Raw genomic sequence first — 15,161 nt, 5'->3', positions numbered from 1 at the left:
TTCCGTGGTTTGTCATGACATAATTCAAAGATCATTTCTTTGTTGGTGCATCCAAAGTCTTCCCAAAGCATTAATCACCTGTTTTTTGCTGTTAATGTTACAAATGGTATTATAGAGTAGTAAAATGCACGTCCTCGTGGATCATTATCATAGGAATTTAGGTAAAATCAGTTAAAATTGAACTATCAAAGTAGTAAAGTAGGACCTTAAATTGATCAAATCTTATTGTGGTGTCTTCAGTGATTCTTAGTATGGTAAAAACTCTAGTTGACTAGTACTTAGGTTAATTCTGAATTGCTGTCTACAAACAAGGGCATGTTTCAACTCTGGCTACCATTTGAACTCCCCAGATGCTTCGACATTTAATGTTTTGGTACACATGTGCCCTCTGTTTAGCTTCTTTTTTATCTTCTCTATTCGATGAATGACCATTCATCCTTCAGGTTTAATTTCAGTCTCCTTTTCTTTGAAGCCTCTCCAAACTCCTCTGGGCTGAGTTAGACCCTTAGCTCACTTTACCAGTGAACCCTATCTCATAAAATTTTATATCATTTGATTAGAGGCCATATTTCTCACTAGAGTGGTAATTCTCCCTGGAAAGATAGTATTTTATTAATCTCTATCCTCTGCCTCTAGCATAGGGCTTGGCTAGTTGGTTTTTTTAGTAGATACTGTTAAATGTTATGGAAAGCCTAAGAATAAGATTCTTTAAGTGGTCCATATCACCTAGTCCTCAGTGTATTTATCAGTCAGCTATTGCTGAGTAACAAACAACTACAACATTACAGTGACATACAACAGTGAGCATTTATTTTGTTTGTGCTTTTGTGGGCCACTTCGGAGTTGTCCGATATAGGCTGTGATCAGCTGAGTGTTTCTATGCTATATGCTTGGCCCGCATGCCTCTAACCTGTGGACCAGTTGGCTGACATGCTTTTATGGTGATGGCAGAGGTATAAGAGAGCAAGCCCAACCACTGAAACACATTTTAAGTTCCTGCTAGCATCCTGTTGGCTAAGTAAGATACTTGACCAAGCCTAAAGTCAAGGGACAGAGAAGTATACTCTTTCCTTGAATATTGTTTTATAATAATTTGATCTATCATGTATATTAAACATTTGCATCTTATGTGCATCCAGAACTGGAAAACCGTGAGAGATATAAGCAGTGATAGAGATACACAGTCTCTCTTATGGGACATCTTCATGATATCTGCTAATATCTGCCTGTTTTTTCCTTCCTAAATTTGTCTTACCATTACCCCATAGGCTCCAGTGCTTTTTCATGGCCCTTCAGTTTAATTGTTCAATATTTTATATGTTATATAATTAACATTTTTTGAGAGAAAATCTGGTTGACATAGTTTATCATTTGGTACCAAATCAGTGATAGGTGACTGACTTTGCAGCTAGTGCCTGCTTTAATCAGATGAAGCCTGGGGGTCTAATGGGTTGGTATCAATAGAGGTGTGAATAGTGTTCTACTTTCCTCTTTGTTGGTTGGGTCTCATTACCTGGATGGCAAAGATGGCTCTTGGTAACTACAGCTTTTCATCATGTACCAAGCTAGTGATCCAGAAAAAATAACTGTTTTCCTAATACCTAAATCATTTCCTCCAAATGATTCTAACAGACCAAGGTTGGACCATTTGCTTTGTCCAGGAGAATGGGGCACTTTGGCTAACCTAGGACATCAGCCCACCTTGTGGCAGGGAAGAATAACAACCCCATGATTGTTACATAGAGTGAGGGAGTGGCATTTCTTTCCCAAGAGGAAGGGAAGCAGGACAGATGAAAAATACTCATATTCACAAACACCAATAGAATGAAGATCTTACATATAGGTCTGACTATTTGGCTGAAGAATTTGATTAGTGGAATATTTCCTGGTACAATTTAAATTAAAGCAGAATGCTATATGTTAGATTATTAATGCTGAAAGAGACAACTTGATTTCTGGAATAGAATTTAATGCAACTTGATTTGAGGCCCACTTCTGTCCTTAACTATTTGTATGACGTTGAACCACCTCTTTGGATCTCAGCTTTCTTATTTATAAATGAGAGAGTGGGACTAGATTTCTTTAAGACCTCTTTGATCTCTGGTTATTTTAAAGTGAAATTATTTCCAGAATTATAAATCAATTCATTTTCTATTTTCTAATCCTATGTTGTCTTTTCCTAACAAGGATTTGAGTTTAACATTTAAAAACAGATGACATAGTGGATAAATAATGCAAAGAAGTGTATACATAAATGAGATCATCACACATTCTACTTTATACTGGGCCATGTGAACTGAAAAGTTGTGAATATAAAATACTTATTTTTACAGTATCAAAAAAAGCAATATAAAACATAGGATGTAAATAGTATATATGGCATGAACCCTTTAAGAATTACTCATCGCTATTTGTATATGGATGTTTAACTGTGTTCTCCCTGAATGGTGGAATTTTAAGGGAGTTTTTACTCTTCTGTATTTAAATTTTTTCAACAGTCAACACGATTATTTTTAAACCATTTTGCATCTCTTTCGAGATACATAGTTTTAAGTATTTTATCTTTATAATCGGAATATGTATTTTAGCTGATAGAATATTGGTCAATTGGCAGTCTACCCTATATAATATAAAAAAGAAGGAAAAAATTTTATATCACATTTGATGTCCCATTTGATGAAATACAATCATGGGAAGGGAGGACAATTTTATTTCTTCATTTTGAGGAAAGCCACTGAAGACCTTTGACTACTAGGAAACTATTTTATGTGAGTGAACAAAATTGTTCCCAGAACAAGATGCTAAACAAATGGAAGATCTATTACCTGTATTGATTAATTTGAGAAAGTTGGTTGAAGAGGTGAGTCATAAAAATGATACATATTCTGAAGTGAAGCTACAGCCTGAGTGCCCAACTTTCTAGATACATACAATTAGTTCTCTGGATTTTTACAATTGGTTTCTCAAACCTAAATTGATAGTAAATTTTTAAACAATTTATCCTTTAGCAAACAAACTTACCTTTAGCTTCCCACACATTCAATTTAATTTTTATGGGAGTAACAACTCTGTTTTTTTTTTTTTTTTGAGAGGGCATCTCTCATATTTATTGATCAAATGGTTGTTAACAACAATAAAATTCTGTATAGGGGGGGTCAATGCTCAATGCACAGTCATTAATCCATCTCAAGTCTAGTTCTCTTCAGTCTCCAATCTTCTGAAGCATAACGAACAAGTTCTTACATGGTGAACGAATTCTTACATAGTGAATAAGTTCTTACATGGTGAACAGTACAAGGGCATTCATCACAGAAACTTTCGGTTTTGATCACGCATTATGAACTATAAACAATCAGGTCAAATATGAATATTCGTTTGATTTTTATACTTGATTTATATGTGGATCCCACATTTCTCCCTTTATTATTATTTTTATTTTTAATAAACTGCTGAAGTGGTAGGTAGATGCAAGATAAAGGTAGAAAACATAGTTTAGTGTTGTAAGAGAGCAATTGTAGATGATCAGGTGTGTGCCTGGAGACTATGTGCTAATCCGACAACTCTGTTTTAATTACTATTTCATTAGTTTTTGTAAAATTTGATTAATGACAATAACAAGAACAACTGTTATTAAAAGAACTTGTGAAGAAGCACAACTAACTTGGCAAGCATACAGCTCAGCAGGGAATAGCAAGAATTGTGCATTGGCTACGGCTTTTCAGTTCACATGGCCTAGTCTGAATATTTAGTAGAGGAATGCAGCAGGTCTGATAATCCAGAGTCTCTTAAGAGAGCGGCTACTATACTTTGTGCTCAGTGTATGCCTTATGAATCTATTGTAAAAGATAAGATGGCAGACACCAGAGACCATGTTTTAGAAATAACTGTGTGGTGTACTTATAGATCTTGCACTGAGGATTGTGGTTTGGATCCCTACACAAAGTGAGATGCTAAGAGACTCCTTTTTGGTTTTTATTGGCATTGCTTGACTTCCTGAAGCAGGAGCTGAGCAGGTCTTTAGTGCTTTTCATTCCTTTTGTTTGTTTTTAATACTCTCTCATTCCTTTGTTTTTTTTTTTTTTGCATAGAGAATTGCTTATTAAAATTTTTGTACATCATTGTATTACAAGGCCTTTTTCACATTGTTGATGTTAAACTGACATTTCAAGTAACTATAGAATTTTATACTTCTGTAGTAACAGGTAAGAGATTTCAGATTTTTGCATGCTCTGTGGTGCATACTTTAACCTTAAGTGTCTGCACAATGCTTACTCTCCTCAATCCTTGCTGTTCAAACCCTGCTGACATATAAACTCAGTGACTGGAGATTTCCTTTTTCATGTCTCTGACTTACTAAGATTAATAATTGCTTTCACTAGAGTGCTTAAAAATACTTAGAGTTGTGCTTTAAGTCAAAAAGGTGAACATAAATATTTTCTTGAATTTAAAAGAATATAGGTTATCAGTCTACAGCAAAATATTCCCCCAGTAATTATTTTAAAATAAGTGAATTTTTCCTTTAATTATGGGGTAAAGAAAAAAAAATGTTTAGAAGGCTGTAGGCATGAAAACATTTGTGTTTTCAGTTTCACAGAGCTGTACAAGTTATTAGACTGTATTAATAATCTTCCTAGCAGTAAATATAGTAATTTTTAAAAGTTAAATACTTGGCCTTTTCTAAAATAATACTGGATATTTTTATATGGTCCATTTTTATTATTTAAATAAAGATCAGAAATCTATTATTTCTCAGTCTTAAAAATATTTTTGAGTCCTAAAAGTGATTAATTTTTTTCTAAGATTTAAAAAAGTATCATTTAAAGATGTTTTTCAGCTTTATTGAGATATACTTTACAAAATTGTAGGATATTTAAAGTGTACAATATGATGAGTTGATATACATATACATTGTGAAGAGATTTGAAGTGATTCCTTGCCCCCTTTTTTTAAAATTTCATGAGGCCATTTTCTTTCATACTTTTTTTTTTCTGGAGCTTTCAAACAACCTCATATTTTTCCTTTATCTACCTGGTTTTCATTTAATACTGCCTTCTTGTTCCTTCTAAATTCCTTATAGAAAAGAGTCAATATCAAGCTCTTACTCATAGTTTTTTGCCATTTTGGCCAAAAGTCCTTTTTCTAGGGAACAATAACACATAACTCTCTTCCTGATCCTAGCTCAGACTAAACCTTTATTTTAATATTTATAACCTTTCTCTGAACTTAGTTCTGTGCTTTCTGACCTTGCCTTGTCTTTTCCAAATCTTCACAAAATTACTTTTTCTCAAGTTATCACTGAGTCAGGTGCGTCAAATAAGGAAAATGTCTTAGTGTTTTGCGCTCACTATAGGTATTATTGCAGAATGATAGAATATCTAAGCAGTGTTCCAGTACAGTGGAAAGAGAGCATTGACATTAGACACATCTGGATTCCAGTTGTAGGTCTACCCTTACTCTTCACTGACCTCCTATAGCAAGTGTTTAGCTCTTTATGGAATGTACTTTATTTTACCTTTATTTTTGACTTCATTTTATATCTCTATCTTTGCTTTCCCATTTTTTTCCTTATCCAACTTTAATGAATAACATCTTGTTTTATATCTATCTAAGCTACCTTAAGTCTTTTTGGTAATGGGTGTGACATAAGGAAGTTTCCTGTAAGTTGTGGGAATTTGGGCAGCTTTTTACTTTCTAAGCCTCAGTTTCTTCATTTTTTAAATGGGAATAGTAACACATACTTGTTTTGAGGATTTAATATATCCAAAATTGTTAGCTAAGAATCTGCCACATTGTAGACTTAAAATAAATAGTACTATTACTATCATTGTTTTAACTCTTACTGGTTACATTGCACCCTCATTTGCATTTTCTGTCTTAGCTTGGATGGTGAGCCCTTTTTCTTTGACAGAAGTGTTAGTCTTCCTTCCTGTTTTCATTACCTCTCCTTATCCTGGTTGGAGAATTATACAATGTAAGATATTTTCTCTTCTGACCTCCCTTATCTATCCTCTACCTTGAGACCTGGATAGAACTAATTCTTCTTCTAGAAGATTTCTGGAGAAAGTCCTAACCTTAAGGTTCATTTTTGCCTACTGACTTCTGTTTTATGCTCACCTGCTTCATTCCTCTGGGGCTATCTAGACTCTCAGAAGGGAATTGTTATCCCTTTAGGCTCCAGAAATAAGCACCCTTCTGGTTTCATACCATCTTGATTGAATTTGTAAGGTCCCTTTACCATAGGGTGATTTCTGCAGGAACCAACAGTCATTTTGTTAGGGGATCCCAAAGGTCTGTATAGGTGTTTTCTCTTGGTTCAGTATCCCCAGACAGGAACGCTTCAATCTCCTCTCTGGCAGATACAAGACTGGCTGCTTGTGATCTGAAAGCTAAGGGAGGGAAAGGGATGTCGATCAGAATGACATGTTACACCAGTCTAAACTGCGCTTGATGTGTAAGATCAGAACTTCTGAGATGTATCTTCTCTAGAAACTTACCTCTTGGAAGGAAGGGTAGTTGCCTGGCATTACTGATGAATCAGTGGAATTAGCTATTCTTCTAAAAGGTTTTCAAGCACTATTTCTCTGTTTAGCCTTAGTGCTCTAAGTGCCTACTATACCTGAGTCTTTCCTGAGTGTGGGGTAGGACTTTGTTCTTGGCTTCCCCACTGCTGGCACTTAGGTATCTTTCTCTGATCTGCCAAATTAGTTACCATTCATCATTTTCCCTCCCACTCTTTGTGCTTTTGTATTTTTACTGTTTTTACTCCTTAACTGGTATTCTGTGGGGTTGGGGGGGGAGGTTTATGAGAGATGGGAGATCACTGGGTGTGTGTTCTCCCTGCCTTGTTTAACCAGAAGGTAATTATTGAGTATCTGCTCTAGGCCAGACACTTACCATTTGGCCTATGTTTTACCTACTTTTCACAAAAGCCTTGTAGTCAGTCTGCAGTTACTGTGTCAGACACTGTATTAGAAGCTGCAAAGTAGGAATTATTATTCTTGTTTTACAGTTGAAGAGACTGAGCTCAGAGGATTACAAATGTGCCCACACTCATGTAACAGACAAGTTCTCCTCTGCAGAGCCCTTGCTCATTTTCTGAGTGATACAGCTTTTAGTAGAATACTGGTTACTAGAGTTCTTGCATGGTTATGTTCAGTTTAGTGAGTTCTGGAGTAAACAAACGTTTCAGGTTAATGAATGGGTCTTAAACTTCCATTGTGTTAAGCATATACATTGTTTACCTCCTGGGCCTTGGACTCAGTGCCTTTCTTTTTCTTCAGATAGATAATATTTTGACATGAACTTGGTATAACATTATCTTGATCTTTGATTAAATAGCTCATTGATTTAGAGGAATAGAAAATGCCTTGACTTTGACAAGCATTTTCCCTCACCCCAGATAATTCAATTTGACTATTAATTATATACAAGGGAGTTGGAAGGAGATATTCTAAAAGTGGTAGGTGATATAGTTATACCTTTATGGGAGATTTGAGTATTCTCTCAGCTCACAAAGCTACAAATATTATTGATGGCCTTAAAATAACTAAATCTTTAAACTAAAAAGGAACATCAAAAATAATTGGACTTGATCTTCTATTTGTAATTACTTTTACTGAATATAGATTCCATAAAGAAATGTTTTATTTATTTTAAGTATATTGCCTGTTACATTGTTTTGATGTTGTAGATAGTGGGCTTTACAAACTTGTACAAAATTGTAAAAGCCCTTTCTACATACGGTGACTTAATTTTTTGCCTTATTGAATTGCGGTGCCATTACCTTGAGATCAGAGTAATTTAGTATAAAAAGGCATTTGCTTTTTGGATATTAATTGGACAAAATCCAAGACAGCTTTTATCTACATTTAAAAAAATCTAATTACTTTGTTTTTTTCCTAAGAGTAAGTTCTGTTGGTAATGTATATAAAAGTTAAACCGCTATGTTGCATACTTGAAACTAATATGTCAATTATACATGAATTAAAAAAAAAAAGAAAGAGTAAGTTCTGTTGGGTGGTTTTTTTTTGTGATAACCGTGGTTGACAGCTAATAAGACCCTACTTTTGGTAAAGGCTTTTACAGCAATCCATCCTTTAAAAGAAAAAAAAAGAAACCTTCAGCCAAATCAAAGAGAGACAACCTTTTCTGATTCTCAATTTAAAAAAAACCTTCTAAACTTTCTACATAATATATACTTTTTCAACAGATATTTTTCCCTCAGGATGTATTCATACTTATGTGTTTTTTTGCTTGGTTCTTATCTTGGTTTGTCCTTTTACATATAAGATTATGGCATCATTGGAGTCAGGGTTCCTTTTCAAGGAAGAGAAACAACTCTAGCTTTAAGAAAGGGGTTTAATATAGTGAATTAAGTACTTACAAAAATCTTTGGAAAGACTGGAGGAGTAATTCAGAAATTCATCCCAGAACAACACAAAGTCCCAGAGCAACACAAAGCTGGCCTGCCTTATACCTCTACCAAAATGAGGAATCAGATGCTTTCTCCAGGAACTCTAGTGATCAGAAAACTGCTGCCAGAGCTATAGACTCCACAAGCACACCTTGCTTGCCAGATCTCACCCAGCAAAGGTCAGATCTATAGTGATTTCGCTCTGTCACATTGATATTTATACCTTTTCTCTTTTTTTCTTATTAGGCTCATCAAGGAGGTATCAGTTTTATTAATCTCTTCAAAGGACCAACTTTTGGTGTTCTTAATCCTCCCAGCCATGTTTGCTTAGTACTTTAGTTAACACCTACTCTTTTGGGGACTTAATTTGCTACTGCTTCTAATTTTTGCAATGAATGGTTAGCTTACTGATTTTTAGCCTGTCTGTAAATTTCCCTTTAAGCATGGATTTAACTGCATTTCAGATGTTTTAAAATGTATCTTTTTTTATCATTCAGTTCAAAATACTTTCTAATTTCCATGGTGTTTTCTTTTTTTTGGTTCATAGGTTATTTAAAAGTATATTGCTTAATTTCCAAGCATATTTGGTGTTTTAGATTCTTTAGTTACTGTTTGTTTGGTTATGACTACTAAGATACTTTGTGTCTTTAAAAAAACTTTTCCATGGGAAATGTCAAGTATATACAAAACTGAAGAGAATACAGTAATCACTCCGTTATCCATAAGCTTCAACAATTTTTAAATCCTGACCAGCGTTATTTCATCTCTATTCTCTGATTACACGTCCCCCACCCCTGCCTCAGATTATTTTGAGGCAGATCTCAAATATCATTATCATTTTTTTATAAACATTTCAGCATATACCTATATAATTTGATACTGGAAAATATAATTACAATACCATATCACACCCAGAATTATTCCTTGATATCATGAAATATCCTGTCAATTTCTAATTTTCCTTGTGTCAAAATTTTTCTTTAGAGCTTTATTGTTTTGAAACAGGATCCAAATAAGGTCTAAACATTGTTACTAGTTGATATGTTTCTTGTCTTTTTAATCTAAACGTTCCCTCTTATGTCTCTTTTCACCCCTTGCCATTTATTTCTTGAAGAAACTGAGTTTTTGTCTTGGAGTTTCCCATAATTTGAATTTTTCTAATTGCACTTGATGCCATTTAAAGTGTTCCTCTATGCCTGTATTCTTATTTCCAATTAGTTGGTAGATACAGAGACTTCATCAGATTCAGATTTGATGTGTTTTTGGTTTGGTTTGGTTGATCAAGATGGTAATGGTGTGTACTTTGACCAATAGTTATGATGACCACTTATTTCTCTTATTGATGATTGCCTACGTTCATGAGTTCATGAAGGGGCTGAAAAATGGTGACATTCTGATTCTGTCATTTCCTTTTTGTTTATTACTTGGGATACTACTATGAAAAGAAACTTCCCTTCCTCTTCCGTTTGGATACTCTCAGTTACAATTCACACAGGAAAGATGGATAAATACTTGCTTCTTTTTAATAGTTTTCAAAAGGTTCTTTAGAATCTTTCAGTGATCATCAGTAAGGCATTTTTTAAAATACCATATGAACGAATGCATTTCAATTCTATTACATTTGTTATCTTTGCTAATACAGTGTACTATCCTTTGCCAATGGACCCTATTCGAATGGGTTCCTGAATTCTTTTGATATAACCCTTAATTTTTTCTGGCTTTCTTGTTTTCTTGTGTGTAGGGTGTTCCAGGCTCATGTCATACAATTCCTGCCATGTCTCCAAGGGTCTTACTTTGTTTTAGCAGAAAATGGTAGTTAGAGACAGCAATATGAGCATTAGGTGGACTCATTGCTACTAGTTCAGTCATTGTTTCTAGACCTTTTCCATGGCCAGAGGTAGGAAATATATGGATGGTTTTAAAAAATTGAAATACATCATTAATTTATATTATACTTGGTTTAGATTCAGTTACAGAATTATTTTTGTTTAATCTCATTAATCTTATATCCCCTACAGAATTCCCTACTCTTTCCCATAGTTAAAAACCCAGTTTTCAGTGACACCAACAAAATTACTCATTTGATTTATCTTAAAACATATACACACACCTAGACTCAGAAAAACATACCTGCCCCTGCCTAGGTGGTAAGCTTTGAAATTCAACTTTGACCTCTTAACCCCACAGGCTGTAAAAGGTTCCATTTATCTTCTCAGCTCTTATTTTTAGAATTGAACAAATGTCCCCACGAGAAAAGTTTGCAAAACCAAGTTTACCTCTCTAGATTTATCTCCTTTTTAAGATGTTAGACTGGTAAGTTTTCACTATCTTTTTGTTTCTCTGATGGCTTCAAATGATGTTTTAAGGTATTTTGTACATCTTTTCTTGTTGTCTTCAGTAAGAGATTGACCTAAATGATCTAATCTGCCATTATTGGAAATGAAAATTCCCTTACCACTTAACTCTATAAACTCTTACCTTGTGTTTATATAATATGACCACAATATTTCATTTCATTTCAAAGGTTCTGAAGCAAAAACACCTGGACGATTGTCTGCGACATGTATCTGTAAGAAGATTTGAATCATTTAATCTGTTTTCAGTAACAGAAGCCAAACAAAGGGAAACAGAAGAGGAAGTTGGTTCATGGGTCCAATATACAAGCATCTTCTATCCTGAGTACACTATTTCCTTAAGGTAACCCTCACTCTAGTTAAGATTTTTTAAAGTGATTTTCTCTTGTTGAAGAAAATCTAGTAAGAATCTCATTATTCAGTCTATTGAGTTTGCAGGTAATCAAGAATTTAGGATTTGCAACTTTGTGTAGGAAATGCTGCTGCTTTAATTGGGTCTTGCTGTATTCTCAGGGATGTAGCGGCATTTGAGAATAAAGTGAGTTGCAAATCAAAGGATTCATTTAACCATTCTCTCATAGCATTTGATTATGACAAAAGCAAGTTCTTTTTGAGGCAAAGAAGGCTGGAAGTGAAAATAGAATTTTCCAAACTACTTTTAAAGTTATCTGAAAAATCAAGCTTTGGTATTTTTCCCATTCATGTTTTGTCACGTTCAGAATAGAATCTTAAGAATTAAGAATTAAGGAGGGGAAAATTCATCTGAAAACATTGGTATTGTGAGACACATACAGACTATTCTGTCTTTAAAAATCATTAGACAAGAGATAAGAGAGTTGCAAACTGAAGTAACAAGATACCATTTTTACTGAATTAATTTTCTCTCTGTTATAATCTAGCATGTTGCAATATTACTGTAGGTGTTTGATATAATCTAATCTTTTTTGACAAGATTTCACATTTTGAAAGAGAGGGAGGAGCACATTTACAGTAACTGTAAGAAGAACAAAAAACATTTTAAGTGGAAATGTGACTGAAGAAGGTTTAGGCGAGGCTAGGAATAATTTTGAGAAAAAAAGTTTTCACAAAGGATGCTATTTATAGTATATGTTTCTTGAACTATTTTAGTTTAAAATATCCAACCTTTAAAAGACATCATAATAGCTTAAAATTTGGGATTTGGATAAAAATGAACTAGGGTGGGCAGGGAAGAACAGTTAAGATCTGGTTTCATAATACTGCTTTATTGAAAACTTCAAAAAGAGGGCAAAATCTATGAATTTGTGAGCTTACCTGTACATATATTATGAGATTCTAATTAGAATACCTCAACTGCCTCACATTCTAATGGAGATAATTGTAAACTAATACAATATAAACTCAGTTATTGGTTAGGAAGGAAAGAAAAATGCATTAAATGCTTACTTTGTTGTAGGTACAGAACTAGATGCTTTGATGTATTCTAATTCATGTTATCCTTACAATAACTCTGTTAAGTAGAAATGAAGATGATTAAACAATTAGAATATAGTATCTATAAGGCAATTAAAGAGAATGTAAAATGGAGTGATCCTTCCAGGGGGGTCTTCAGGTATAGAGTTCTAAAACTAATCTTCTGTATCTACTTGTGACAAGATGCAATAAGTGTAAACTGTACCAAGAATAATTTCCTGACACCTTCAAGGCTCTGGTAAGGGTTAGCTGGAGAGTGAATCTTCTGTTCTTGAGAGCTTTCAAAATAAGGCATGGCTCTCTACTTGGTGGAGGTAACCCTAATGTAGCAGGAACCCATGCTAGAATGAAAACTGCAACTCCTTTCCAATAGCATTTTTCTTTGTGATATATCCACTTTTGGAAGAATAAATACTAGTATGTCTATATAAACATTACATTGAATCATAATTTATGGAGAAGACCAGTGACTGAGCTAAAATTTTGGCTGCAATGGCTGCCAAGACTTTTTTTCTTTTTTCAAACTAGTTAGTATCCCTCCACATTAGTGGTAGAAAAATAACAGTAGTTTAAACGTACAGAATTCTAGAACTGAATGTGATTTTAAAATTAAAAAAAAACCCTTAAAATTAATAATGGCTGACTATTGAGTGCCATTTACTCAATAATTGTATAATTACTTGTTGTGAGTGGTTTACATGTATTAGTTTATTAATCTGTACAGCACCTTATGAAGTAAATATTGTTATTATCCTCATTTTACAAATGAAGAAAGTAAAACCCAGAGAAGTTAAATAACTTGACCGAGGTCTCACAGCCAATACTTGATTGTGTGCTATTCAAATCCTGGTGGTCTGGTTCCACAGCTTGTACTTTAAGAAACTTTTAATTTAAAATAGTTAAAGACTCAGAAAGTTGCAAAAATAGTACAAGGAGTTCTATGTACCCTTCACCCAGCTATCTCTGTTGGTAACATCTTTATAATGATAGTCACAGCCTGCACTTTTAATTTCTACACATCCTGCCTCTTGTGAGGCAATCATGTATCCATTTATATACATTTCACAGATGAAGGGATTGAGGCCTAGATAAGGTAATTTCCTCATTGATTATACTGAACATTCTATTTCTTAGTCCATAATCCTGTTACTGTATAGGAAATCACTGACATTACTGAAATTGCTGGGTAGGGGAGGGTTTCTGCCAAGAGTAGTTCATTCCATTTCATTGCCAATTTTCACGTTCATTTCCTACATTTGCTGCTTTTTCTTGTTTTCTGTTACGTGCCTGACACATCTCCATTCTTGTTTCTTTAATGTCTCAATAGCTCTTTTCTCAACATGCTTCCATGACAGTTCTTTAATTACCTTTATCTGTTTTCTTCAGTGTTGTTTAAATTGTGGACATTCTAAAGTTTTAAATAATTATTTGCAATAGCTAAAAGTGTTGGTTTAGAAAGTAGTTTTGAAATAGAGTACTATCATCTTCCTCTACATTTTTCAAGTTTGTTAGATCAATACTATGGAATGATTGAAAAAAAGTAGTAAATACTTTTAAGTAAATTTAAATCAGTAAATATTTAATAGCTCCTTTGTATAGATAAAATAAATGTAATATATATTATCCTCAAGGAGCTTAAATATGTGGAAAGTTAAATAATAAAAATTATTAAGAAAGAAAGTTGACCATCCATTCCATGCTCTCACCAGGTGTTACCTAACTAATTTCCAAATGAATGGAAGATCATGCATATTAGGAGTTTAGAGATAGTAGTGATTTTGGGGAGGCCTTGAGGAGAAGGAATTTAAACTGCATCTGGAAGAATTGGAAAGTTCTGTGAGAAAGGAATAAATCATTCCAGATGAGGATGAAGGTACTAGAAAACATACAAGGGGAAAAAGTGCAAGGTAGAAACATCAGAGGCTACTGAGAAGGCCGCCACAATCTCTCGGGGAGGAATGCTGATCAATACATGCTATATGGTGGATCTGCTTTTGAGTTTACTAATAAAGGGCTGAACATTTGGGATGTTTATTCCTCCCAGATAATATAAATCCCATATTGATGTTCTCAGGTCCTAACATCTATGAACACCTGTTAAATTCAACAGAGTTGATGCATATATGGTGATTAGTACTTGTTATTAGTTTTATCCTTCTTAAAACATCCCTGTGTCTTGATTTTTGGACCTTGAGAGTTTTATTAGATTTGAAACAAATACCCTAAGGGGGTAAATAACTAGATATCTGTGAATTCAAAGTACATACTTCTTTTTTGAATGTATAAATGCATTTTAATACCTTGCTGATAAAATAGTAACATTCCATCTTTGCAATCTTGAAAGGAATACAGGAATATACTGTAAAGGCTTTGATGTGTATATCTATTATAACCAGGTATCAGAACACACATACACACACACTACCTACTTCAGTGTATACCACAACAACTTTTCAGAAAAGGCCATCTTGAAGCTCTACTGGATAGCTGAGTAAATAGCATCCCATGTTTAAAGACTGGGGAATAGGAAGAAAGGGATAGGAAATAGTAAGCAGCACACATTTCAGAGCCTACTTTTAAGCACACGACATTATGAATATTACAAAAAAATGCGGAAAAAAAGGCAATTCAGCATTTGCAAAAAGAGCATTTGGCAATATTCAGCGCATAAGGAGACTGTGCTTGGGACCATCCACTCTCTTTATATTATTAAAAGGTATACAAACAGTGACCTAAATTAAAACTGACCATTATTTTCAGCCTTAGATGATGATATTTAAAATGAAGGCATAAAGAATTTCCCTTAGTGACTTCCATCAGAAGCAAAGATCTGGACAATGTAAAAGTTAAGTTACAAAATCCCCAAGATCTGTTGTCTTCTTTGTATATCTGAGGATGGTTGACTGTTCTAAGTATTGAGAGTTAGGAAATTAAAATCCAAG

General features: G+C 34.0%; 1 protein-coding gene across 6 annotated transcripts in view; it reads left to right on the top strand.

The window, feature by feature from the left end:
* Positions 1–15,161, top strand: part of CAMKMT (calmodulin-lysine N-methyltransferase) — a 422,349-nt gene that overhangs the window by 1,122 nt on the left and 406,066 nt on the right. For all 6 annotated transcript variants that reach the window (XM_073213707.1, XM_036990835.2, XM_073213696.1 and 3 more), the window contains exon 2: positions 10,938–11,110. In XM_073213707.1, coding sequence (XP_073069808.1) covers positions 10,938–11,110 — 173 coding nt within the window. The remainder of the gene's footprint in view (positions 1–10,937; positions 11,111–15,161) is intronic.

The sequence above is a fragment of the Manis javanica genome, chromosome 1 (genome assembly GCF_040802235.1).
Source record: "Manis javanica isolate MJ-LG chromosome 1, MJ_LKY, whole genome shotgun sequence".
NCBI lineage: Eukaryota > Metazoa > Chordata > Mammalia > Pholidota > Manidae > Manis > Manis javanica.
Note: the sequence above shows the minus strand (reverse complement) of the source record. Positions and strands in the feature narration are given on the sequence as shown.